Source organism: Macrobrachium rosenbergii, chromosome 44 (assembly GCF_040412425.1).
Source record: "Macrobrachium rosenbergii isolate ZJJX-2024 chromosome 44, ASM4041242v1, whole genome shotgun sequence".
Taxonomy (NCBI): domain Eukaryota; kingdom Metazoa; phylum Arthropoda; class Malacostraca; order Decapoda; family Palaemonidae; genus Macrobrachium; species Macrobrachium rosenbergii.
In genome coordinates, this window is record NC_089784.1 from 22,917,273 (window position 1) to 22,945,179 (window position 27,907).

The window sequence follows — 27,907 nt, forward strand, 5'->3', positions numbered from 1 at the left end:
AAAACTGATAAAAGCTACAACCATGAGCTATTTTCTGTTGTATTCTACATGAAATTGCGCACATTTTCATATATAAAATTTTTCTGTAACGACTAATGTAAAATGATACAAACATTACGACAACATGACGAAAGAATTTCTGAGATGTTCGTCAAGTTACTGCGCGCAGACGTAAGGAAAAAATTTTTTTTTTCAGAAATTCACCATAAATCGAAATATTGTACTAGAGACTTCCAGTTTGTTGCAAAATGAAGGTACATGATTGAATATTACTAGAATGTAAGAGTTTTAGCTTATAATTGCGTTTTTACCATTTCGGTCGAGTTAAAGTTGACCGAAGGTTGAAATTTTGGCAGTTATCGTGATTTATATGAAAATATTTCAAAACTGATAAAAGCTACAACCATGAGTTATTTTCTGTTGTATTCTAAATGAAATTGCGCACATTTCCATATATAAAACTTTATGTAACGACTAATATAAAACAGTGCAAACATTACGACAACGTGACAAAAGAATTTCTGGCGGATGTAAGGAAAAAGTTTTTAAAAATTCACCATAAATCGAAATATTGTGCTAGAGACTTCCAATTGGTTGCAAAATGAAGGTAATTGATTGAATATTACTAGAATGTAAGAGTTTTAGCTTACAATTGCGTTTTTACCATTTCTGTCGAGTCAAAGTTGACCGAAGGTTGAAATTTTGGCAGTTATCGTGGTTTATATGAAAATATTTCCAAACTGATAAAAGCTACAACCATGGGTTGTATTTTGCTGTATTGTACATGAAATTGCACACATTTTCATATATAAAACTTTATGTAACGGCTAATATAGAGCAGTGCAAAAATTACGACAAAATGACGAAAGAATTTATGAAATTTTCGGATGAGTTACCGCCCGTGCGTAAGAAAAAAGTTTTTTTCAAAAATTCACCACAAATCGAAATATTGTGCTAGAGACTTCCAATTTGTTGCAAAATGAAGGTACATGATTGAATATTACTAGAATGTAAGAGTTTTAGCTTACATTTGCGTTTTTCGACCATTTCGGTTGAGTCAAAGTTGACCGAAAGTTGAAATTTTTTGTAGTCGACGTACGGTACGTCCACTCGGCACCCAACAGACAATTTTAGTCGACGTATGATACGTCCAATAGGCGTTTAAGGTTTAAACGCCTCCATAAGAACTGACAAATGAGCTGAAGAGCAGAATTTGACTCCTCTCAAGCAAAGAGAGTGATGATGTAATAGCGGGATACGGTTGAGAGGGAAGAGGGAGGAGAGAGTCGGCGAAGCTTGACATCACTGACTCACCAGCTGCTGCCTTACATGATATGTTGCCTGATGTTGACAGTTCCCATTTCAAAAGTACTCCAATACTGTGTGAGCTTGGTATCTAAGGAAGTGCCTGCCACAAGACACATCTGAGGTGACAGAAAAGGAAGGTCTATTAACATTAATATACACAGACAAGGTTATGAGAAGAAAGAGGAAACAAGCAGGAAGGAAATAGAATAAGAAAAGAACAGGTCGAGATTGTGAGACTGGGACTCGAAAAAGGCTTAACAATAACTTGAATAACAGGAATCATAGTTATAGTTATCTCCTATATCACTAGGTTCAATTCTAAACCTGACGGTGGTGAAGGTGATACTAGTGCATTGACCTGCGTTTACTGAACCAACCCTTAGGTGATCAAGGGAAACAACTGGTCATCAAGGTTGAAGGAGAGAAAGGCGTCAGAGGGCACAGAAAAACCTTGCCCTATGACATGACCCATTTCCCTGGCAGTGGAGGCTTCCTACTGGCACAAGGCAGCACTGAACTAGGACTACTGATATGGCCAATGAAACCTTTTTTCTTGGGAGAATGCAAAAAAAAAAATAAATAAATAAATAAAAAGTGCAAACCCATGAGGAAACCTGCTTCTTTACCTCAAAATAATTTGGTTAAACCCTTAAACCAAAATCTAATATCTTATTCTAAATTATCCAGCTGCTTTTCCTGAACAAAAGAGAAGGCTATCCCACTTCCTGCATTCCTCACATCAGAGATTAAGGTCACACTTCTGACCCCTACAACTGACAAAACAAAGTGCCTGTCTATTTCTCCTGAATAAATCCTATTTGAACAGTTGTTGCAACAGAACTCAATATTCTGATGTTTACTGCTTCTGATTACAGACATTCCTATCCAATAAAGAAAAAAAGGTCAAAATATTGTGAAACAGTGCATTAGCTAACATCCTGAATGCTAAGCAGCACCAATCACTGTGACAGCAAGAATTCTGACGAGAACTAAGACACTGGAGAACCAGTGAACTAGACATTCCATCCAGATCAGCAAAACATTTTTCCTATTTTGAATGCTGACCACAACTGACCAGTGCAAAGATGTAAGCCATCTTTAACAGCAGGTAAGACTCATCCTAAATAATGTTCTTCCTTTGGTATAGTGTACAAACCAAATCTTAAATAATTAACGTTTCATATATACAAATGCTACATTCATAATGTCAAAAGACAGAAAACAAGTGGCAAATTCCAACTTTGATATAACAAAGTCAAGTCTCCAATCTAAGAAGGACTTGATATTAATGAAATTCCTTCATCTTTACTTATCTTCCTACTTGGTAATAGAGCAAAAGAGGATGGCACACAAAACATGAAAAGACAGACCCTCATTATGGAGCAAGAGTCTTGGACACTTACTACAGGTCACGAAGATGCAAATGCCCAATATAGGAGCCAAACGAATTTCCATTGTGGGTTACTATGACAGTCACCTGAAGAACTTCACCTACCCAGACAATCTTCATCCCTACCTATATCCCTATGCTAAGGGGTTGGTTGCCTTGTGTCTTCTCCAACTGTTTCTACTGAAAGTATCTTCCTCCACTAAACCTTCTCCTAATCCTCCTTCACTCTATCACCCCATCTAATCCTTTGCATCACTCTTGACCTTCTGCCTCTAAAAGGTTCCACCCAAGCCGTCTTCCCTCCTTCCTTCTCACTTATCCTTACTACTTGTCCATACCATCTTGATTTCAACTGCCATCATCTCAGTAATCTTTGTCACCCTGGCACTTCTCCAAATTCCTTTGTTTTACAGCCTCTCATACAGCTAGACCCTCAAAATCCACCTAAACATCCTCATTTCTGTTTGTCAAACTTTTGTTCCTGCTTAATGCTCATGCTTCTGAATATATATCATCACTAGTCATATCTTTATTTTTAGTATATATTTGCCAAATCCCTCCATTTTCCCCAAGCTACTTTTATCCTGGCTTGAAGCAGGTCCTACGCATTTGAAATTCTCTATGTCTTAAATCTGAGCCTCTTCTGTCTCATACACCATAATCTCACTTGTACCTACATTTACCTTCATACCACCACATTCAAGAGATTTCTGCCACTCTTACCCTTCTGTGCAATTCTTTTTCAATCTGCCATAACCACCAGATCATACAATTCCCTTAGATCTTCATTCATAATCCCTTCACTCAATACATCCAAAACCAGTACAGTATACCGCCTAAGGGAGTTGTGCCATTAGTGCAATTCACATGATGCACTGTAGGCATTACTTAAGGTTCTTTGCAGCATCCCTTCAGCCCCTAACTGCAACCCCCTTTCATTTCTTTTACTATACCTCCATTCATATTTTCTTATTTCCATCTTACTTTACACCCTCTCCTAACAATTTTTCCAACATTATTTTCAGTGTGGTCCTCGAGCTTGGCCTTTGGCCTGAATTTTATATTCCAATAACCAATACAAACAGAAATGGGTTGAGTGTTGGTTTTTGATGTAAACCAACTCAAACTTCAGACATTTACGTCGTTTCAGTGAACTGAGCAAGCATTACCACAACAGAAAAGAAATAAAACTTAAAACCCAATTCTACTACATGCAAAAGAGCCCATATGCTATATAAATGACAGTACATCCAGTTGAATGAGGTTATATAAGCAATGAATACTTGGGTGAGTGACAATACAGTTGGAGTAAAAGGCAACTTACACACTTTCAAAAATTTTTTTTTTTTTATGAGGGCAAAACTCCCAAAGTAATATAACGATGGCCACCTTGGGATATTAACATAATCAAGCAGGATTCAAAACTCCCAAAGTAATATAACGATGGCCACCTTGGGATATTAACATAATCAAGCAGAATTCATGTCACTTGGAAGTCTTCCAGACAAGGATGCCCTGCAAGGCGAAGTTGTCACAAATTTAAGCTGTCCTTTATTGGTAGTTTACATAGACATATATTACTGGTTATCAGTTGCCTATTCACCAGTAACATGCTTAAATATCACCTCCTACACTAAAGACGATTACCTATCAAAATCAGGCACAAAGACAAATAGTTACAATGTTTCAAAAAGAATACAAACAGTAAGCTGGCTAGATCTGGTAAGTATTCTAAAATCAGACTGAATACCATCTCAGTAGGAACTGTGTCCCAATCTACACAACTGAATTCCTACTGAAAAAATCATTTTCAAGTTAGAATACCCACCTATAAGACATATATTTTGATTTCTTGAAGAGCATTCAATCCAGATTAGCAGAGGACAAAGGCTTCTGATGGGCACATAAGGAATGTCCTATAAGCAGCAAAGATGGAGATTTTTAAAAGTGGTAACCACAGAATGTTAGCATTCACAGCTGGAGATGTGGTACCATGAAGTTTTCTTAATAAAACTAATATTGTAATACTTAACTGAACACCTGAATTAGCCCTGGTCACTGACCAGCCCAAACTACATCCCCATTTCTTTACCCACTAAGTGGGTAATTAACTGTCAGCATTACCAATGCTTACAGGAAAATTTTGTCAAATGAATTACCAGAAGTACTGTTGGCAACGCTGCTGCAAGTCCCAGCCGAGTGAGGCCGAGATCCCCAATTGAGTTATTCACTATTCAAATTGAAGTGGGGAGGAGGGTGAGAATCATTCAGGTGTTCAGGTATTACAATATTAGTTTTATAATGAAAACTTCATATTGCAATACACTCCCTGAACACCTGAATTAGCCCGATTAACAAAATTTTAAAGGAGGTGGGATCAATCTAATCCAGTCCGACCTGCCAAAAGGGAAAGCAGGTAGCTCATTATTCTCCTACTCTGTATAAATGAATGTATCCTCACCTGGTTATTCCACTCGGCAGGTGAGGATGCCTGTAGAAAGAGTACCCCCGACGTCAGTCTCATGTCTAGGTACTGTCTGAGTCAAGCTACCTCCCATGTGGTATTCAAAGATAAATCTCCCATGTGGCTAATCAGAGCCCCCCATGTATAGTGGAGAACGATGAACCTACCATGTGGCTATTCATAGCCTCTCATGTACGGAGGAGTACGATGAACCTCCCATGTGGCTATTGTAGCCTCTCATGTATGGAGAAGTTGAGTGTGCAGTATCTTCGAGTTCTTCGCCACCCGTTGCCGCCGATGTCTGTGCAGAAGAGGTTGAAGAAACCGAACCTGTCCACTGGATCTGCCTAACTTCACAATACTAACGCCAAACTTAATACTCTCACCATGAATCCTGACCAACACAAAATCCTAAGTTCCTTAAGTTCCTTAGACTACATTCATTACCTAAAGTCCCCCCCCCCCCCCGACATTACTACATAATTATAAAATCAAGTTGGCAGCCACAAGAGGACCCAGCGAGTAACCCTTCTCCGAAGAAAACTGAATGTCTCTGAGGTAGAAAGTCGTGAAAACCAACACCGACTTTCAAGTGGCTGCCTCCAAGATCGCTGACACCAAAAAATTCCTAAGGAAGGCCGAAGATGTCGCCACTCCCTAATACTATGTGCCCTTGGGCGCAAAAAGGAACTCGAAGCCTCCGAAAGCGATGAAGGACCCTCTGATGCTTGCTGAATAACCTCTTGTAGGAAGAAACTAATCGCATTCTTAGAAATAGAACGCGATGGATAATTAGGGGAAACGAATAATGTTCTCGGGCGAGGCAACAGTTTTTGGTATGAGACAAATAACTTTCAGAATCCTAACCGGACATAGCAGGATTTCGGAAGTGTTGCCTCTTATGAAATCTTCCAAGGACGCAACCTTGAACGCTCCAGGAAGAGGATTCGTTTCTGAGTTGGATTTCGCAACGAATTCCGGCAGGTAGGAATGAAAAATATCTTTCCCCGAAAAGGATACCGTCCTCGACACCGCCCAAATTTCTCCAATTCTTTTGGCTGTAGCTAGTGCAACTAAAAATAATACCTTCTTAGTTAATTGCCTTAGGGACAGTGACTCTAAAAGTTCGAATGCTGCAGATCTTGAGAAACCTAACACAGCCGCTAAATCCCACGAGGGGGCCTGAAGTGGAAGAAATGGACGTTCTATTTTAAAAGACCCAAGAAGATCATGTAAAATTCTGCTTGTCGAAAGCTCCAGGAGATGAAATCAGAATGTGCTACTGAGCATCAACCTATAACCAGCAATCTTAGAATAGGATAATCTCTTTTCCTTTCTCAGGAACAGGAGGAAGTCTGCTACCTTCACCACTGACGGACGTGAAATACTAGGCCCCTATTTCCGGCACCAACTATGGTACATCGCCCACCTGGCCTGGTACAGTTTTCTAGTTGAACTTCTCAGACAGAAAGACGGTTGTTGAGCCACTGCCTTAGAGAGCTCTGAATGACAGGCCGCTCGCTGGACAGTCTCCACACAGCTAGCTTCAGCATGCAGAGGTTCCGATGGAAGTAATGAAAATGCAGCTGTCTGAGAAGATCTTTCCTCTCTGGGAGGAATACGGGACTTCCGTCAATAAGTCAAAAAGGTCCGGAAACCAAGGTCTTTGGGGCCATAAGGGGCATACCAAAGTCATCTGCGTCTTGTCGCAGTTTCTGAGCTTTGCCAGCACTTCCTTGAGCATCCCGAACAGAGGGAATGCATACACTTGCATGTTGTCCCAGGAGTGTAGCACTGCATCTGCCCCACAGGACATGGGGTCCGCTACTGGGGAGAAGTAGACTGGGAGACGAAAATTCAACCTGGTGGGAAGAGGTCTATCATTGCTGGCCATCTCTTCAACAGAAGTTGCACCTCCTGAACTAGAGTCCATTCTCCCCCAAGAATTTCCTGCGAATGACTCAGAGTGTCCGCCAATACATTGAGTTTCCCTGACACGGACTGGGGAATGGGAGAAACTCTGCGGTCCTCGCACCAACGGAGAACTCTCTGTGCTATGCCGTTTAATGCTGTGATCTCTTTCCCCGCTCCTTCTTGAGATATGACACTGCAGTAACATTGTCGCAAAACAATGCTACTGTCTTATTGCTTACCTGCTCTGAGAAGCAGCTTTAGAGCCTCCTCTACCGCTCTTAACCCTCTGCAGTTTATGGACTCCTCCTGATCCAGATCCCTCCAAAGGCCCTGAGCCTGAGATTCCTCCAGGGTTGCACCCCAACCCTGATCTGAGGCATCTGTGTACAGATGAACATCTGGAAGAGGGGAATCCAATCTTACACTGGTCAGATGATGTTCTTCCGACCACCACCGAAGATCCTTCAGGCAAGAATCGTCCCAGACTATGAACGCGTTCTCTTCCCGAAAGTCCCAGTGATTCCTGAGACACACCTGCAGAGAAAGCATCCGGAGATGAGACCCTGGAACTAGAAGTGAGAGGGAGGACATTCGGCCCAGCAAGCTTTTCCACAGGCTCAAAGATTGAGCTCTGTCCGACAGGAATACCTCCAGTTGGCTTAGAATCACCAGAACCCACTCCTCTGTCGGGAAAGCCCTCAAAAGACGCGTCTGAATCGTCATCCCCAAATATGTCTTTACTTGTGCTGGCATTAGTGAGCTCTTGTCTAAATTGATCCGAATTCCTAACTCTTGACAGAGGTTCAATAAGAAATCCCTTGCCTGCAGCACCTCGTCTACTGACGAAGCCTGAACCAACCAATCGTCAAGATATCTCCTCATCCGGAAACCCTGACAATGCATTATGCCTGAAACAGGAGACATTACCCTCGTGAATACCTGAGGTGCTGTGGTCAGACCGAAGCAGAGGACTTTGAACTGGAATGTTCCAGTTGGACCTGAGAAACAAAGGAACTTCTGAGATTCCTGATGAATTGGAACCTGGAGATATGCATCTTTGAGGACCACTGAAATCGTCCAATCGTCTCTCCGAACTGACCGCAGCACCGACTGTCAAGTTTCAATATGAAACTTCGTCAAGACGACCAACTGGTTGAGACCCGAGAGATCTATAATGGGTCTCCAAGATCCTCCCACTTTTGGGGCCACAAAGATCTGGCTGTAAAACCCCGGAGAAGGGGGAGCAGGCTCTAATGCTCCCTTCTCTAAAAGGGCTTGGATTTCTGCTGCCAAAGCTATCCCCCTGATGGAGGATGGGAATAACAGTAAACCCCGAACGGTTCTCACGATTCATGACTCACGACTCTGTACCCTTCTGTGGAATGTATCACCCATTATTCTCCGGAAAATTCGCCCTTCCTGTATTTTTCACTGAGAAATATTCATTAATTACTGTGTTTTCATATCAATTTCATGACTAAATGCACTTTTTGTGATAAAACTATTAAAATACTCAGGTATAAGCATTTTTAGAGAGTTTTTCTTGTGTTTCAACTATCAAAATAAGCAGTTCCAAGTATTTTTAGAGGGGTTTTAAGTATTCGCGGATTTTAGCTATTTGCAGGGGGGTGCGGTACACAGCCCCCACGAATATGGGGGGTTTACTGTAACTGGGAAGATGAACCGGTGAGCTGGGTAGAGGAGGATGAGAGTGAAAGGGGACTGTACCCTTTCCTTAACACCTCCACTACCCAACTCTCTGTGCCTCACTTCTTCCAGATGTTCCAGAAAGGAGCAAGGCAACCTCCTACAGGTGCAGGCGAAGGGAACGTCTCCTATTTCCAAAAACCCTTCTTGTAAGCAGAGGGTTTTGGATCCGAGGCAGAAGCAGGACTTTTGGAGGAAAAGTGGACCTTCTTCGGAGATCTTACCAGAGATTTGGAATGCGGACACTTAGCCGGCAATGTCATTCTGGACCCCTTAGGTGATCTGGCACTCTGAGCTGCTACTCACATCATGGCCTGCTGCGACTCAACTGCCGATGTTGAAGAAACAAAGTACACCATGGCAGAAACATCTTCCTCCCTAAACAGACTGTTGCTGAGCGCAAAGGGAGCCCTCAACAGAACCCTCTTGTGGATATCCAGACAATGGGGAGGCAGATGAATCAAAAAGAAATCCCTCTTCTTCTTCCCAAACAACGTCGTACAGCCTGCAAAAATGTTCGCCTGGTAAGCCAAACCCATCGACACCAAAGTGATGAGGTTATCAAATAAGGTCGGATCCAAAGGAGTATACCCATCCTGCTTAAAGGAACCCCATCAATCCAGACAACATCCAGACAGAGCCTGGGACAAGGCCTCCAGACTGGATTCTTTGAAAGTGTCCTCTAAGATACAAGCCTCTCTAGCAGTAACAGATACCAGGCGATTCAAAGACGGAACCTGAGATAAAAGAGCCTCTACCAATTCGTTAAGAAGAACCTGACACCCGCAGAAGGGTTACCCGCAACCCTATAAAACCCCTTCTGAATAGGAAGCTGGGTTGAATCCTGCCTAACTGACCCTATCAAAGCCTCTAACCTATCGTCTGCCTTGACACGGCCAAACCAGACTAGATTCTTTGATGAATGAGCAACTATTGGTTTTGTCACATATAGTGACTCGAACATTGCTTGATTTGGTTGTGTAGGCTCCTCCGGAACAAAATACACCTGGGTGCGCGAGACGCACACCTGAAGAATCAGTAGCGAACATGCTGGAGGCAACCGAAATAGGTTGCGCAAACCCTGCACCCTCCAACGACAATGACACAACACCTGGGCCGGCCACACCTGGACAGACAACACCCACTCCTGAGAGCGAAGAGGCCGCAACACCCGAACCACGCAAACCCGGATGCATCAGAGCTGCATGAAAATGGGAATCCGGAACAGAAGATCTGCTGGATAAGGAAGAAAGGGGAAAAAGTCCTTGATGACCCGGAATCAACCCCAAACCTACATTGCCCGCCTTAGCTGGAGGAACAGAGAAACCTGCAGATAAAGTTGAGAAAGAAGAAACCGAAGGAGGGAAGACGGAAGAAGCCACACTCGGAGTAACCACCAGAGCCCCTGACGACGATGTTGGACAGGTGGAGAACGTACCAACTGGACCGGAACTCAAAGGAGTTTCGAAGGGGAAGTTATGAGGTACCGAACCCATGGTAACAGAGGAAGACAAATTACCAGCCATCCTAGCTAACGGAGTTACTGTGGAAACTATCAGTACTGAAACATTGAACACTGGGGCAGGTGCACCGCCAACTGCCACAGCAACTAGATCAGAAGCCTGAGAAACTACGGGATTCGCCGAAGATGGCACAGAAGACAAGTCCGCTAAAAGCTATGAAATCGGATAAGCAACCAAAAAACCTGAAGAGTTCCCCGAAGAGTGGTCTGAAAAAGGTGAGAAAGAGCAATGGAAGAAGGTTTGGAAGCAATGGGGGAAAGGGAAAACTCTGAAGTCACAGAAGATCAGATTTTAAGGAAAGAAAATAGACTGATTCTGTCTTTAATAATCTTGACATCATCATAAGATGATTAGAAAACCCAAAATTAAAACATTCTTTAAGACATGATCATAGATATTAGAAAACCCAAAATTAAAACAATGTCTAACTAATGACCTGTAACCCTTAGAGAGACCCAATAAATCAGCATTATATTCTGCAATATTTAGAACCCGATCGACAGAATTACCATCGCCGCAAGACGAAAGAAGTTTGTCCCCTGAAGGCAAAGGAACCTTCTAAGAAGAATGGGTATTCTCCAAAATTTCTGAACCCAATAAACTAGCAACCAAATCTGAACCATCCTCCACGGATCTAGCAGAGAGCCTGCCGCCAGAAATAAAACCACCACTCGATCTAACAAAGATGCCGAAACCTTAATCACACCTGAACCCGAAGAAGACTGCACCTTCAACTTCTCCTCCTGACTACTTCCTAAAGCGCTATCCCTACTTGTCTGAGTCAAGCCTAATTCTAAATTCACCTTTGAACTTACGCTTTTAGAGGGAAGGGGGAAATCTGCTGCTAACACTGCCTGCTCCGCGACGGGGGGCCGGCAGATTCTACCTTCAAGGTTTGCTGTTCTCCATGACCCCCGGCACCCGTTAGGGCTGGTTTTGGAACAGGCAGGGGAGCTGAAAGAGAATGATTAGATTCTATTTCCCTAGAACTACTATTCTGATCCTTCACTTCAGTTAATTTTGTCAAGAAGCTAGAAAATAAGCTAGACATGCTAGCTGATAATTTATCCTCTAATTTTCTGAATAATTCAGATTCTACAGCTTCCTTATCAAAAACCTGTGCCTCTACTGCTGGTTCTGACCTACGCTTACTCTTGGAAGCTAAAGATTTCCTATGCTTTATATAGTCCTCCATTTGCTCTACCGACCATGACCTATATTCGTCACATCTCAGAGTGACATTACGCTGAACCTTTCTACTTGCTATGCAAAGAGAATGTCTGTCATGCTTGAGGGCACTCATCCTACCCTTGCAGGCTGTGCATGACTGATGAGCTGCAGCATCCCCAGCAGTAGAAAGCTCGGTCGTAACGGCTGTGGCAGAAGTGGAAGTAGTGGCGCTACCCGATGGAGGTGTCTTCCTGTCTAATTTATCCATTTCCAAGTCCAAAATAGTACAATCCAGGAGAAAGAGCAAAAATACGGTCCAAGTCGTTATCAAAAAACCAAAAATATTTATATGGGGGTCGGGCTAAAGACCAAAAAGTTCGCCTGATGCAGGAAACATCCAAGCAGCATGGCGAACAAAAAGCAATTGGGGATCTCGGCCTCACTCGGCTGGGACTTGCAACAGCGTTGCCAATGGTACTTCAGGTAACTCATTTGACAAGATTTTCCTGTAAGCATTGGTAACGCTGACAGTTAATTACCCACTTAGTGGGTAAAGAAATTATGGGGATGTAGTTCGGGCTGGTCAGTGACCAGGGCTAATTCAGGTGTTCAGGGAGTGTATTGCAATTAATTTATTAATATAATCCACTCAATTAACTACTGTCTAATTAATATCCATATTCCATACAGGATAGAGGCAATGAAAAACCGCGGACCGCTTGAAGAAGGTACCGCAAGCCCTGCCAAGACCGCGGAGCACAAACCCGAACTGGAAGTGACAGGCAAACCCTGTGAAATACCTGATACTACTGGAACAGCCGCTAGAAGCAGAAGCAAGGGGTTGCGCATACCCGAAAGGATGGAACATGAAACGCTTGCGGCCAAATTCTGCCGAAACTGCGTCTTCACCTGTCCGGAAGCTCCTCCTACCGAGAAGACTGTACTGAGGAAGGAAAGGCGGGAGGCAGAGGAATAGCAGATGCATAAAAAAAAAAGTTACCTGAGAGGAGGAAAACCAAAGTTGAAGAAGGAGGGAAAACGGAAGATGTGGAAGCCACAGGAAAGACCGGAGCAGAAGAAGAAGAGGCCGAAGAGGAGACTGAAAAAAAAAAAGCAGCAGCAGAGAATGTGGGAGCAGGAGATGAAGCAACAGATAACCTGACTGTACTGAGGAAGGAAAGGTGGAAGACAGAGGGATAGCAGACACCTAAAAAAGGTTACCTGAGAAGAGGAAAAGCCAAGAGTCGAGAGAAGGAGGAAAAACGAAAGGCGCGGAAGCCGCAGGAAAGACCGAAGCAGAAGAAGACAAGACTGAAGAGGAGACTGAAAATGGAGCAACAGAGAATGTGGGAGCAGGAGATGTAGCAACAGATAACCCAGAAGAAAACTTAGCACGAAAGGACAGAAGGTACACTGAATCCGCACCCCCTCGATAATCCTGAAACATATCCGACATGAATTCTGGACACTACTGTGTCACATACCCTTTAATGTTAGAGAAACCATTCAAAAAAATAACCTCTCACCATAGGTCTGTACCCGCAGAAAGACCCAGCATATCCGCCTTATATTCTGCCACATCCAATTGCAGGTCTCACAAACTACTTTTAGAAGCCGAAAGGACACACCAGAATCCGCCTTACTAAATGGAGGAATAGAAAACACAGAGAAGGGGCAAACTACAGTAGACCATTCAGAAACAGTCGGAAGTGAGGTAGGAGCTAGTCCAGAAGGATTCTGCACCACCGGAACTGAAACATTCACTTGAGACTGAGCCAGACTGAAAAGAACTGATGAAGGCAAAACTCTTGCCAGAGCACAAAAACCACTCGAACCCGAAACCGGACCCCGTCCAGGAGAACGACTCTGCACCCTTAATACCTTCTCCTCACTACCTAACCCAGACCTATCCTCCTTTGTCACACCTAGATCTTGATCCTGACTAACATTATGAGCATTAAATTTATCAATACTACAGAGTTGTCGGCTAGCATCCGCTAGGCCCAAGTTTGAATCTCTGGCTGGCTAATGAAGAAATTAGAGGAATTTATTTCTGGTGATAGAAATTCATTTCTCGGTATAATGTGGTTTGGATTCCACAATAAGCTGTAGGTCCTGTTGCTAGGTAACCAATTGGTTCTTAGCCACGTAAAATAAGTCTAATCCTTCGGGCCAGCCCTAGGAGAGCTGTTAATCAGATCAGAGGTCTGGTAAAACTAAGGTATACTAACTTATCAATACTACAAGGGGGTTTGGGGTGGGGGGAATCCATCACTGCCTGCTCAGCGCCGAGGGGGCTGGCAGACCCTACCCACTCGGAGGCTTGCGGTTCTGCCATTACCCTCAGCACCCGTTAGGGCTGGTTCTGGAACAGGATGGGGAGCTGAAAAGGAAGAAGGATTAGACATCTTAATACTACTACTATCCCTATCTGAGAAATGTTGAAAAAGACGAGCTATTAAATTTTCCATACTACTTGCAATCCTATCCTCTATCTGTTTGACTACCTCTGAACTCGCTAAATCCATCAACTGATCTGTAGCAGAAGCCTGAGACACTTGAGGCAACAAGAATCTGACCGACGTTTGCCGCCCTTACTAGCCAAAGACTTGTGATGACAAATGTAATCCTCCATCTCTTGTGCCTTCCAATGGGAACATTCATCGCAATGAGTCTGCACATCACACTTAACCTTCCTACGTACCTGACAAAATGTCTATCGTGTCTCAAGGTACTCATCCGTCTCTGGCAGGAAGTAGCAGCGATGAGCTCCAGCATCCACAGTCGTAGGGGCAGTCGAGGATGACGTCGAAGCTGAAGGCATGGTAGTAGAAGGTGAAAGAGTCCATGATGACCAATCAAGACCGGGAACCAGCGAGTCCAATTCCAACAGATGTTCCACATCGAAGATATCCAGGAGAAAAAACTGGTAAATACAATCCAGGTCTTCACCAGAAGTTCAGAATACAAAGAGAAGTCAGGCAACAGGATTAAAACCTAGCACTGCAGAAGGAAACAACCTTCCAGCAGTGCAAATAAAAAGCAACTGACAAAATGGGGGTGTCAGCGCACACCTGTGTCAGCACTGCCAACCGCTTGTTATGGTAGCTACAGTGACAAGATTTTACCTGCAGCATTGGTAACGCTGGCTGTTAAAATTCCCCAAAAGTGGGATTGGTAATTGAGAGTTGTTCGGGCTAGTGGGATTAAGGGCAAATTCAAGTGTTCAGGGAGTGTATTACAATATGACTTAGCTGGTCTAGGACAACAGGTTCAACCCACCCAGAGCTCTTCATTGAGTGTTTTTTTAATACACGCAAATTATTTGAAATTCATGCAGTCATTTTTTTATTGTTAATTTACTTTTGAGAAACACATCTAGACTATCTCTTCTTAAACTGCACAAAAAGCTGGTTTCCTGAGAATTTCGTACCCTTCCATGTTTTGAATATCGTTACCTAAATTGTTGGAAAAAACAGTTCTATTAAATTTCTCATAACTGCTTGTCTGATTAGCAATATGCATGCTGTAAAAGATCATTCATACTTCTGATTATTCTTTGCATTCAGATCTTCTCACACTACAGTATACCATTAACTGCTCAACAATAAATATACAATTTGTTCTCACATTCTTACATTTCCTTCTGTAAGGTTCACTACCATAAAGTTTTTTCTAAATTTTTTTCCCCTTTGTAACCATATTATGGACTGATCCTCCTTATCCTGTAGCTGAACTACTGGAATTTCGGAAGTTCAAACTTGGTGCAAATACTTTTTTGTTAAGCAGGCTAACAAGAGTCTCACTACATAATTTTTTATTTGTCTTCTTTGTTTTACTTTTTTATTTATTCCTTCTTACTTACCTTATTTGTGTTTCTTTGTTATTTTCCTTTCATAGCTTATTTGTTACTTTTCAATTTCCTTTTCTTTACTAGGCTACTTTCCCTTGTGGGGCCATAAATCTTATAGCATTCTGGTTTTTTAGGGATGCAGCCTGGCTTGCAATAACAATAAAAAACAGATTTCACTAAATAATGTAGCAATACTCTAGGCGTTTGTTTGTTCTTTTAATATTCTCTCTAATTGTTTCTCCTCTTCATGGAGTTCATTTAATAAGATAACAAATGAAGGCATGAGTGATGTACAATGAATAGATTAACATACTTATATAAAATTACTTAAAAATAAATAGGGCAAACTATTTAAATAGTAACCAGTTGCAGCCAATTTACTTTATTTAGTCAGTGTATTTTGGATTGCCTTGTATAACATCTTCTCTGTATCTATAAACACTGTGCATAATGAAGCCTTGGTTGCATTTTTATTCCTGAGTTGTAAAATATTTTGGAAGGCAGATGGTGCTTCTTCCACTCTTAAGGGGTTCCAACTATTGACAGTAACCTCTTGAGGTACACTGATCTGATTTCATTCTGTTTTCTCTTATATTTGATGGTGCTTTCATTATTGGTGTTACTATTTTCTTGGTAGATTGTCAGGCTTTAGTTTTCTTAGCTGAGAAAATTTTTCATCTACCTATTTCTCAATCTATCCTATTCCTAAGGGTGGGAAGGAGGAGGATTTCATTTGTGTTCAAGGTGGGCCTACACTTACAGATGAGAAGAGTCTCCATGAATGAAAGGTAGCAGTCATCTGAAGCTTGAAGTAATATTTTGGTATTATTCATGATTTCTTCCCTACTTGGTCTTTCTCCATGTTGGAGGGTGAAGTGGTTAAAAATGGCACCCTCCTGGAGGTGACATGAAAGATACTTGCTGAGTTTCACAATGATTTTTCCCCATATGTTGCAGCAGCTTCACTATCAGGGCATAAGAAGTGGAATGGTACAACACACGGTGTTCTTTGAAGTCCTCATGATTTGATTTATGGTTGTTTCTAATCAGGTTTTGGGGTTTATTATTTTTACAATACATAATCAGTTCTAATTTGGCATCTTCATTAGGTCCTACTTTTCTTTTTATAATGTTTTGCATAGCTTGTTCTTCTTGCCTATAGTTTTGATGCATTACTGAACTTATAGTTTTATTTTCTTTTTGGTAGCTATTCTCTGGTTGTGGGCTACATCCTATACATTTTGCCATTTTTCAAGTGCTTGCTTGAAAAACTGATTAATATCAGAGTTGTTAAAGCCTTGTTGACTAAAATATGTGAGGTTCTATCCAGTTCTTGGTGAGTTTCAAGACAGATGCAATGAAATATGGCCATATGTGCACAAACACTGATTACATTATTCAAACATCTCTAACAGTAAAAGCAATACTTGGCTACCTCAGAAGTCAATGATAATGCCTATTCAGTTGTCAAGACAAGTCATGGGAAAGAGAAGTGGTGCACGCACCCCACAAGTTTCTGATGAAACACTGGACTGATCACTCAGCCAATAGACTCATGAAACCAGTCAAAGGTGAAACACCAGTATGACCACTTGACCAACAATTAGCCAAAAGAAAGACAGGGGTGGGCAGTGGGAACTTAGAATTTAAATACTTGGTCTGTATGAAAAAAAATTTATATTATTTAAAAATATTTTACTCCTCTCATTATAAACCCATCACTTATACTGTAGTCTGAATCACAACTTAGGTGAGCTACTGCATAAGTAATGCCAATACTCAGGAGTAAAATAAGAGGAATAAAAGGACAGTCTCGGTAAGAAAGGACCGTATCCATTGTTCAAGAAATAACAATGAATAGTCATGGTGATTCACATTTTGAATCCTGCCAGAATAAGATAAGAGAAGGCTGCGATGAAGACGATGAAGACTACCAAATCCAGAACCTCAACTGAAGCAGAAGCTGTACTGCAGCTACTACTAGTTCTAAGAAGTGTCTGACATATTCCCCTTAAAAGAAATGAAGTGGAGAGATCTCTGATCTCAAGGACACAAATTTTGACTTGCACAGCTTTGCCATCTCTCACATTGTTGTACACTTAAAATTACTTGTACAGTAAACCCCCCGTATTCGCGTTCTCATGGTTTGCGGACTCATGCATTCGCGGGTTTCTCTGTGGAACATATCTAGCCATCATTCACGGAAAATTCGCCCATTCGCGGTATTTTTCACTGAGAAATATTCACTAATTACTGTATTTTCATATAATTTTCATGAATAAATGCACTTTTTGTGATAAAACTATTAAAATACTCAAGTATAAGCATTTTTACAGGGTTTTTCTTGGTTTAAGCTATCAAAATGGGCAGTTCTAAGTGTTTTTAGAGGGTTTTAAGCATTCATGGATTTGACCTATTCATGGGTGTGTGGGGACGCATCCCCCATGAACCAGGGGTTCACTGTATTATTCAATACCCAATGGTATTCCTCATTACCTTCTACCTGAAGCAAACTGTGGAAAGAGACAGCTAGACAAGCTTTGCTTGGAAGACTAATGGTATTTCTCTGTTCACTGAAGATACAGTAAAAGGAAAAAATACCAGAGGTCCTTTCTGCTTTTGGCGTAATCGAACAGTAAAGGGCACCATACATCAATTCTGGCTCCTGGGCTTTGTCGCTTCACTATAGTCAGTTGAAAAAACAATAAGGCTTATATAATCCCACTTCTTTGCATGAATAAGTTGAATAGAAAATCATACAGCTTGCTAACACATCTCAAGGACTGATAATGCCTGAGAAAGAACATCTTTGTGATAAGACTTGAAAGAGAGGCTTGATACTAGGGTTTGTAAGGTTTAATGAAATTATCGAGTATGAAAGATATATCAAGGAGATGTGATGAACTTCTTGAGAGCTTCCTTTTTGAAGTGTTGAAGCATCTTTTCAGTCAACTGTAGACCCCTAGCCAAGACCACAAAGTTCAAAGACCTGAGAAAAGGCTAACTTATATCACTTAATTGCTGAGACCAAAAGATTCTTGTACTGACTTAAAAATAAAATTAATCAAAACTGGAACAGGTGTATGGGCTGGTTCAATACTCGTCTTATTCCACCATTAACAGAATTTGATACCACAAGTGGCCTCTTCCCAGTAACTTTTTTGCTTTCTCTTACAATTACTCGAGCCTGCTGAGGCAGCAATAATATTTATGACACGATAAGCACGGGACTAATCTAGGAGGAAGGCTCAAGGTTTCTTTTGATGACTGTTCTTGGTTAAAACAGCATCATGCTGAGCAGTATAGCCAAAGTAAATATAGAGGTTTATACTCATGCACATAGACATTTTAAAAATTGATATATTATGAAAAGACCATCTCTGTAACTACAGTACTTAGTAATCAAAAGGATAAATTCACACTAAGGTATTCCAGAGCGAGTGAGGACTTGAGTGCAATGGGGTTATGCTCATGATCTCAATACAACTTTCAAATTAGAACATTATTTTCACAAGTACAAAGAGTTGATGACTACTTTATGAATAAGTATATTGTACTAACAAGAACTGATAGGATAGAAACATGGTTTTTAATGGATCTTCTAGCAATAAGGGTACAACAACATAACACAAAACTAACCTTACATCATTTTTTTCCTTCAACCATTATTATATGATATCCAAATTTAGTTTTTACAGGTGGATCTGTATAAACTGGATTAGCTAAGGTTGATACTGGGAGAGCAAATGCAGCATCCTGAAAAGGTCCCACCATCGAGCCTCGTGTCATCCAACCGAGATCACCCTGTAATCATTGCAAAGCACTGTCACAAACTAAAAGTATGAAGAAAATTGGTTCACCTAAATACAGTACACTGCAGCAATATTTTACATATAGGTACAGAATTTCAATAATGTCTTTCAAATCAACTTACCCCACTCCTAGCTTTGTCTTCTGAATACTCAGCAGCCACTTCATTAAATTTCATCCCTGATTTTATCTTTTCTAAAGCCTCTAATGACTTGCCTTGCTTCTCACACAGGATATGGCGAACCTGATGAAAACAGTATTTTTAATCAATGTTTGAGGAATAAAGAAAAACTCTTGAATGCTTGTAAAGATGAATTTAGAAATGTCCTCAAAATTAATCCTTTCAATCATTTATGATATAAAGACATACCATCTAAAATCAAACCCTACAGTCACTCATGAAGCACTGATTTGTTATTTTCAACTCCATAATTGCCCTTCACTTGCTGTTTCTCTTTTCTAAAAAAAAATCACCAAAGTGAATATCACTGCAATAATACCATCTTCACACTTGTACTAAAGCAATGAATAATAAAGAAACTTCACATAAATAGAGAACATTCTGTGGTGTGATTCTAATGAGTTGACTGATGGAAACTTTGGAGAAGTATTGTGAAATATCTAATCTGATTTTCATGTTACTGTTCAGTGAAAGTGAATGGTGTACATTCTTTCATTTTACAGTTCCACCACATAAAGTTAGGCATGTGGAAAAATTTTATTTTCCTTACGACAAGTAATTTTTCCCATTCCAAGCAGTTCAAAGGTAATGTACACTACAGTTTGAAAAAGCATAAAAATGCCTCAAACTTCAGTGATTCATTTTTTAATATTGCATAAAATGAACTGCTTACAAAGTCAAATCTCACATAAACCCATAAAACACACTCCAAAAGAAGAACCCTTCCCCTGGCCAAGTATTCTTCTAGGTAGTAGTAGTTATGGTTAAATAATTTCCTGTAGTGTTAGATTTACTGTAAGAAGTGCTGAGTCAGGAGGTGGGCACTTTTTATTAAATAAACTCAGGGGTTTGTACTAAAAATCAATTGTTTTTAAAAAGTCTCAGCTGGTTAACAAAAACTTGTCAGTTACACTTGCCTAAGCAGATACTTAGGTGGAAATGGCATTATGCTGTAGGGAAAAAAGGATCCATCTTGAGTGAGAGACAACAGAAAATTGGAGGATCTTTGTACTGACAAGGGGTCAATGGTAGGGCTTAAACCTAGTAGGAGTGTAAGATGTAAAATGTTTTGAAATAGCTGATGATAATGCAAATAAGTTATCTTCTTGAGAAAAGTGGTAGGACTCACAGGAAGACAATGATAAACATGGTCTGGTGCCCCCCTCTGAGTTTGGACTGCTTTAACTACAGGAAGTAAATTCTTTATATGTTGAAAAGTTCAAGAGTCCAATTATTTGTTAAGAGTTGACTGGAGGCCTTTTGTGGCCATAACATGACAGAAAAATCTTTAGACTCTACAACTCAAGACTCTGATACCTGTACCTTCCTGCAAGGGATATATTTTCATGGTCTACATTGGATATTAGTAAAGGTTCTTTAATGATCTCTGCTTCACTGTCAAATATGGAGAAACCAAGGTGCTGTGGCTCATGAATAAGGCTTGGAAACTCATCAAGCTAGTACTTCATTCATTACTCATCTGAAATGCAATGTTTCTTTGAGTATATGTGACAAATTTTAAAAGTAACTTGTATTTTTCCTAACTACACAAACCCGAGGTCTTTATTATAAGAATTCCTTCAGCGCAGCTGGAAACTGGCCATTAAACTTTTAACAAGGTGGTATGGTAGTTAACTACCGAATGACTGGGTGGCAGTCTCAGCTGCCCAGTCGGCAAAGGGTCACTTTACCTTCGGCCCATGTAAGCTTGGTGTCAGCTTGAGGGGTGGCATGAGGTGGGCACTTAACTATAAAGACCTCAGGTTTGTATAGTTAGGAAAAATACAAATTACTTTTAAAATCTGCAATTTGTTCCTACACAATGTACAAACCCTTGGTCTTTATTATGGGAAGACTTACTTCTTGGAGGGAGGAAGCTGAGTAAGTCTCTGAACTGACTGGTAGTTCGCCACACCTACATCTTCCTGGTCGAGAGAACAAGGAAGAGGGCTGTGCCGCTGACATAATGAACGAAGTATAGGAACTGTACGTTCAATTGTCAGACTTCTGGGCAATTTCTTGAATAGATGGGAATAGCAGCATCATTCGGGAAAATGGTAAGGTTGAATCTTTGTGTTGGCGACAATGATAAGGCCTTGTAAATAAGCAATGGGTTCACACTGTCTGTCCCTCTCTCCCCTTGCCTTGCTAAAGAGAAGGAAGGATTTGCTTCTAAATACCTACAGAACATAGAATAGGTGCTCAATTATATGAAAAATCACCTATGTCGATGCCTGTTCCAGCTCTGTGACAGCTCAATAACCTACCCTCTGCCCGTAGGGGAGGGTAAGGTTGAAGAAAAGAGGGAGGGAAAGAGGAGCAGTCACTCACACACACACACTCTCTTTTGCAACCATAGAGGAGCCACATGAGTTACACAACTTGTTCAGCAGCCACCACAGGACCCAAGGAAAATGTGTCCAGGGACTTGTGGGCAATATCCTGAAGGTAGAAAGAGGTGAAAGTCGTCTGCCGCGCCATACCCCCACCTTCAGAACCTGAGGAACTGAACGTGAGGGATGGACCAATGCCCCTGACTTTGTGAGCTCTCGCCTGAAACACACTGGAGTCCTCCTCGCCTTTCTTGTTCGACCAAGTGCTAACAAAGAGTTGTCAATACTGAGACTGGAGATGGCAAATCCTCTTCAGATAGCACTGCAGTACTCTAACAGGACACAGTAGTATCTCATCTGGATCATTACCCACAAAGTCCTCTAAGGAGGGGATCATCAAGGTCTTGAGTTGGTATTAGGGAATGACAGATTCTGAGTCTTAGCTACAAAATCCAGGACGAAATCGAGCGTAATCGATCCCGGACCCCTCGAGTGTTTCACAATGAAGGAAAATCCGTGCAGTTCACCTACTCTCTTCACCAATGCCAGGGCTAGCAAGAAAGCGGTCTTGATTGAGGGTCAGGTCCCTGTCTGACGACTCTTGTAAGGGCTCGTATGGTGCATGAGTCAGGCTCCTCAAAATGAGTCACATCCCACCCAGGGGGCCTGAGTTCCCTGGGAGGGCAAGAACTTTTGATGCTCTTCATCAGCAACGATATCTCCAGCGAGGAGGAGATATCCACACCCCTCAGGCGTAGGACTAGGCCCAGGATGGCCCTATAGCCCTTAACAGCTGAGACAGAGAGGAGCTTCTCTTGGGGAAGGAAGACGAGGAAATCTGATACTTGCTGAACAGCAGCACCGACTCCAGAGAGATCCTGTCCACAACACCAACCACAGAAGACAGCCCATTTCCCCTGGTAGATTGTGGCGGAGGACTGTTGCAGGTATCCAGACATCTCAGTTGTTGTGCGGCAAGAAAAGCCTCTTGCTTGCAAGAGATGCTGGATAGTCTTCAGCTGTGAAGTGCAAGTGACTCCACGGACTGATGGAACCGTTCTACATGCAGCTGACAAAGCAGGTTGTGCCAGGGGGAATCTCTCTCGGTGCTTCGACGAGAAGAGCTAGCAGGTCCAGATACTTGTGGCATGTGACCATTTGGGAGCCACCAGGGTCATTCTGAGATTCCTGGTGATCATTACCCTGTTGATCACTGGACAAAGCAGACAGAATGGTGGAAAGGCATAGGCATCCAGGTTGTCCCATGGGTGTTAGAAGGCATCCTCTGCTGCAGCCCATGGGTCAGGGACGATGGAGGAAAATACCTGGAGCTTCCTGTTATGCTGGGTGGCAAGCAATAGATGGGAGCCCCAAAAATTGAATAGCCCTTCCAAGATGTCCATGTGAAGGGACCACTCTGTCCCTATCACGTGACCCCAGTGACTGAGCTTGTCTGCCACTACATTCCTATTGCCTGGAATGTATCTCGCTGACAGCTCTACCGAGTGGGCTACTGACCACTCATACACCTGCATTGTCAACTGGTGCAGCGAAAAAGACACAAGGCCTCCTTGCTTGTTGACGTATGCCACTACTGTGGTGTTGTTACTCATCAACACCACCGAGTGTCCCATCACTTGATCCTGAAACTCTTGGAGGACCAGGAAGGTCACCTTGAGCGCCAGGATATTGATGTGAAGGTGCTTGTCATCTCAGTTCCACACACCTGATATTAGCAACTCCTCCAGGTGTGCGCCCTATCCCACAGTTGAAGCGTCTGAGAACAGAAACATCTTGGGAGGGGAAATGTGCAGGGACACTCCTATTACGAGGTTCCTGTCGTCCAGCCACCAGGCTAAGCCCTGTCTCACCCTCCACGAGAGAGAGGTGGGAAAAGATGGAAGATTCCTTGCTGGAGACCAGAACTCCTTCATTCTCCACTGGAGAGAATGAAGGTGAAGCTGCCCATGACAGACCAGCTTCTCCAAGGATGACAGGTAACCTAGAACGACCTGCCACTGCCGTGCTGGTTGTTCCTGCCAGGACATGAATGTTTGCGCTGCCTCCCTGAACCTGCTGATACGAGAGTCCCAGGGGTAAACTCTTGCTGCTGCTGTATCTATCAGCATGCCCAGGTACTTTATCTTCTGCTTGGGTATGAAACTGGACTTCTCGAGATTTACCACAACCCCTAGGGCACGGCATAACTCGAGAAGGTAACCCCTATCTTGGAGCAACTGCAGACGAGAATTTGCCAAGACTAGCCAATCGTCAAGATACCTCAACAGACGTATCCCGTTCGAATGGGCCCAAGGTGACACAAGGGTGAACACTTGCATGAACACCTGGGGAGCGGTTGAGAGCCTGAAACAAAGTACCCTGAACTGGAATGCTGTCTCCCCGGAGCAAAGGTGCTTGTGAGAGGACTGATGAATGGGTATTTGAAAATACGCATCCTTCAGCTTGAAGTCATTCTCCCTGATGGAAGTGAGCACCGATCAGGCCGTTTCCATCTTGAACCAAGTCTGGCGAATGAATCGGTTCAAGGGAGAGAGATTGATGACTGGCCTCCACCCCCCTGATTCATTCTCCATGAGGAAGATTTGGCTGTAAAAGCCTGGGGACCGACCTGTCACGACTTCTACATTGCGTTTTCTCAACATCGCTGCTAACTCCTCCGGGACAGTGAGATCCTTTGGTGAGCCTAGTATGTAAGAGCGGAATCAGCCCAAGTGTCGGTGAAGGGTGGTCGAGACTTGAAAGAAAGTAGATAGCTCTCCCAAAGGTCATCTACTACCCAGGTCTCGGCTCCGTGTCACTGCCATATTGCCCGATGGCTTGACAGGCAGGCCCCCTACCGACGGCAGCTTGTGGAGGGGAACACCGACCCTAGTGTTTTCCTCCCTTCTTCTTTCCTTTGCCTCCCTTCCCTCTGCTGAACTGGAAAGGTGGAGAAAAGGGGCACGACTGTGCACCTTTCTTGGCAGGAGCAGAAGCAGGCTGGGTGGTTCCAAGCGCCCTTCGAAGCCTGGGACTTCTAAGGGCCTCAGGAATCGCTGACCAGACCCGAAGGTCAGGCTGTAGTGACACACGAAGACTGGAGGCCTTTGTCACTACCTGGTGGACAAGTCGGTCATTATCCTCGACATGACGCTTGTCCACCGCAGCGTCCACCTCCTCTCGAGAGAAGAGAGAGGCAGAACCCAGCACCGGTCCATTCCGAACAGCCAAAGCCAAGTCAGGGTTCATGTGTTTGGTTATCTGAGTGAGGACAGCGTCCCTTGTCTTCAGCACCAATTTCGCCCACAGGTTTGCTGTCTGGTGGGCCAGGTAGGAGATAGCCCTACAACCAGACTGGCACAGTCTCCCAAAGGTTGAGTCCTCCGGGGGGTTGATGGACCCCCCAGCAGCTGCAACCTTGGACACTGTGAGAGACCTAAGGTCCAGCTAGGAGACTGCCTGGAAGGCTGCCATGGCAGTGGCTTCCAGGCTCGCTGCTTCCTGTTGCGTGAAGACTACCTCTTCTGTCCCAAGCTGCTGCAGTGAGAGACCCAGAGCTAAGTGAACCAAGTCTGGGTCAACCTGTTTCGTCAGCAGTGGATCTGTCGAGGGAGCATAGTACTTCTGGTGAGACAGAGGAGTGGGAAGTAGCTTGGCTGAGTGATTAGATCAAAGGGAATTCTCCTCCCCAGAGACAAGAGCGCTAACCTGATCCGAGACTCCCTTGGCAAGCGAGGACCAAGGCAAGCCCACAGAAGCTCTGGGTTCCTTCTTAGGACCCCAGTAGACTTCAAGACCAGAAGGATGGTCAATGGATGTAGCCATGGCCCCTTCCCTCAGATCGTTGTGTCGACGAATCAACATGACTATCTCCAAAAATGTCCTCTGTATCTCGAGAGAATCTGCGTCTCAGGGCAGAGGACCCTTGAGTCCTTCCAATCCGCAGTCCTCTCTCAAGACTCTCCTTGCAAGTGCAAGAAGTTCACCAGACTGTAAGGGGAACGTCCTCGAAACAACTCCCGGCGAGTGGACCCTTGAGTCAGCAACACCTTCACGGGACCCTGGCTGCATACTTGGGCAAGTAGCAGCAGAGAGAGGGGGGGAAATACCTGCATGCTTGGACCCCATCCTCTCTTGTGTGCCTGAACCAGAACATGGAGCTGACTCCATGTTACTTATCGAAGGAACTGAGGTTTCACAGAAACCTAAGCACCCTGAGATATGCTCGCTTCCTTAAAGGTCCGTATACTTGAAGCTGACGCGGTATGCGAAGGTCCCGCAGAAGACCCCTCTGCTTGAATGTCCGAGGAGACTCGGGCAGAGGCAGGGACAGCACTACGCTTGGAGGCAGAACTTTGAGCAGAAGTGCTGGGTGCTTGGACCTCCTCGGAGGTCCGTGCATCCTCGGCTCTCGAGTTGACGGGCCTCACCTGGTCTCACTTCCTAGCCAAGGATGGGTATAGGAAGGAGCTGTAAAGTAAGGGTTACTTGTCAGTCAGACATCTGGGTAAAGAGACAAAATGGAACTCCTGTTACATTGTACCTAAATAGAGATAAAGAATTAAACTATCAGAGACAACAGCACTACGTTAGCCACCAGCCTTGCTATCATCATTTCCTCTCTCCCCTTGTACGAGAGACGAAGGGAATTCCTTCCAAAGTAGTTTATATTGTATATGAACAATCAGTCAAAATTAATGGAAAGGGCTCAACACTCACCTGTACCTGACCAGTTCCAGAGCATGACGGTTAACTTCTCTTCACTGCCCACCAATAGAGAAGGAATTAGAAAGAGAGATGGAGTAGACCAGTAAAATCATTCATTCTCACTTTCAAAAATCTTAGGTTAGATACAAACTGTCCTGCTAGGGTCACTGGATGAGCTACACAACTTGTTGAGCAGCCACCACTGGACCCAAGGAAAAAAGTATCCAAGGACTTGTGGGCAACATCCCACAGATAGAAGGATGTGAAGGTGGCTTGTAGTAACAAAGTACCAGCCTTTAATATTCTTTGAACCGAGAGGTTCTTTCTGAACGCGATGGAGGGTCCTAGTCCCCTGACATCATGTGCTCTTGCACGCACCGAATTGGCTTCTGGATTTGAAGTTGAAGAGTAGGCTTATCTAATTACTTCTTGAAGCCAAAAGGGGACAGTATTCTTGGACACTTCTTTCTTGATCTGGCCTGTAATAACTGTAACAACAAAAAGTCTTCGACAACCCAGTCTGAGGTGTTAGTCCTTTTCAGGTAGCTACACAGTGGCCTAACGGGGCATAAAAGTAACTCATCGGTGTCATTACCAACAAAAATCTGTTAGAGAACAGTTGGAAAGCATCTTGAATCTGTCATCATGAACTGAGGGATTTTGGATTTTAGCCATGAATTCCAGAACAAATTCAAGGGCTACTGACCCCCAACCCCTCGTGTGTTTGACATTAAAGGATAATCTGTGTAGTTCGCTTACTCTTTTGAAAGCTGCCAAGGCCAAAAGGAAAACAGTTTTGAGAGTTAAACTCCTGTCTGAAGAAGCTCTTACGGGTTCATATGGCCTATGTGTCAAACTGCTCAACACCAATGTTAGGTCCCAATTTGTAAGTTTAAGGTCTCCAGAGAACGGGACTGCCTGAAACTCTTGAGAAGCATAGAAATCTTCCATGAAGAGGATAAATTCATGTCTTTGAGAAGTAGAACTAAGCCTAGGGCAGCCCTGTAACCCTTGATTGCAGATTTTTAAAGAAGTTTCTCTCTACGAAGGAAAATGAAGAAGTCTACTACTTGTTGAATAGTAGTTCTGACTGGAGAGAGGCCCAGTTGACGACACCTGGTACACGGCTGCAGAAGACTTCCTGAGGTAGCCTGACATAGGAGAGATCTCTCCCAAAGGAGAGACAGCCAGAAGGGGAAGTTTACCAGTGGGGTAGAAATGAGGAAGAAGGGTTAGCTACCAACGGCGTAGTCGGAGGCGTATTTCCTTCCAACGATGCCTTGGCAGCCTTCCTCCTACAGTATACTGTTTCCTCCCAGTAAACTTCACCCACTGCGCAGGCGACCAAGAGCAACACTCAGTACAAGTTGAAGCAGGATTACAGTCATGCCCCCTGCAAGTGGTACAGAGGGCATAAGGGTCAACATCATAAGGATAACGGAAGCGAGTACAACCCTTGCCAACAGCCCCAGGACACACGCTGGAGCGTGATGGCCTTCTGCACAGGATTAGATGACTCGTGGGTTTGCATTGGTAAAACAACATCA

General features: G+C 43.2%; 1 protein-coding gene across 2 annotated transcripts in view; it reads right to left on the reverse strand.

Moving 5' to 3' along the window:
• Positions 1–27,907, reverse strand: part of LOC136829398 (peptidyl-prolyl cis-trans isomerase NIMA-interacting 4) — a 43,001-nt gene that overhangs the window by 4,596 nt on the left and 10,498 nt on the right. Inside the window, exons 2-3 of one of the 2 annotated variants that reach the window (XM_067087894.1) lie at positions 19,264–19,383; positions 18,969–19,133 (exon numbers count right to left, since the gene is read on the reverse strand). In XM_067087894.1, coding sequence (XP_066943995.1) covers positions 18,975–19,133; positions 19,264–19,383 — 279 coding nt within the window. In that variant the 3' untranslated portion in view covers positions 18,969–18,974. The remainder of the gene's footprint in view (positions 1–18,968; positions 19,134–19,263; positions 19,384–27,907) is intronic. The other variant, XM_067087895.1, reaches the window with a different exon arrangement.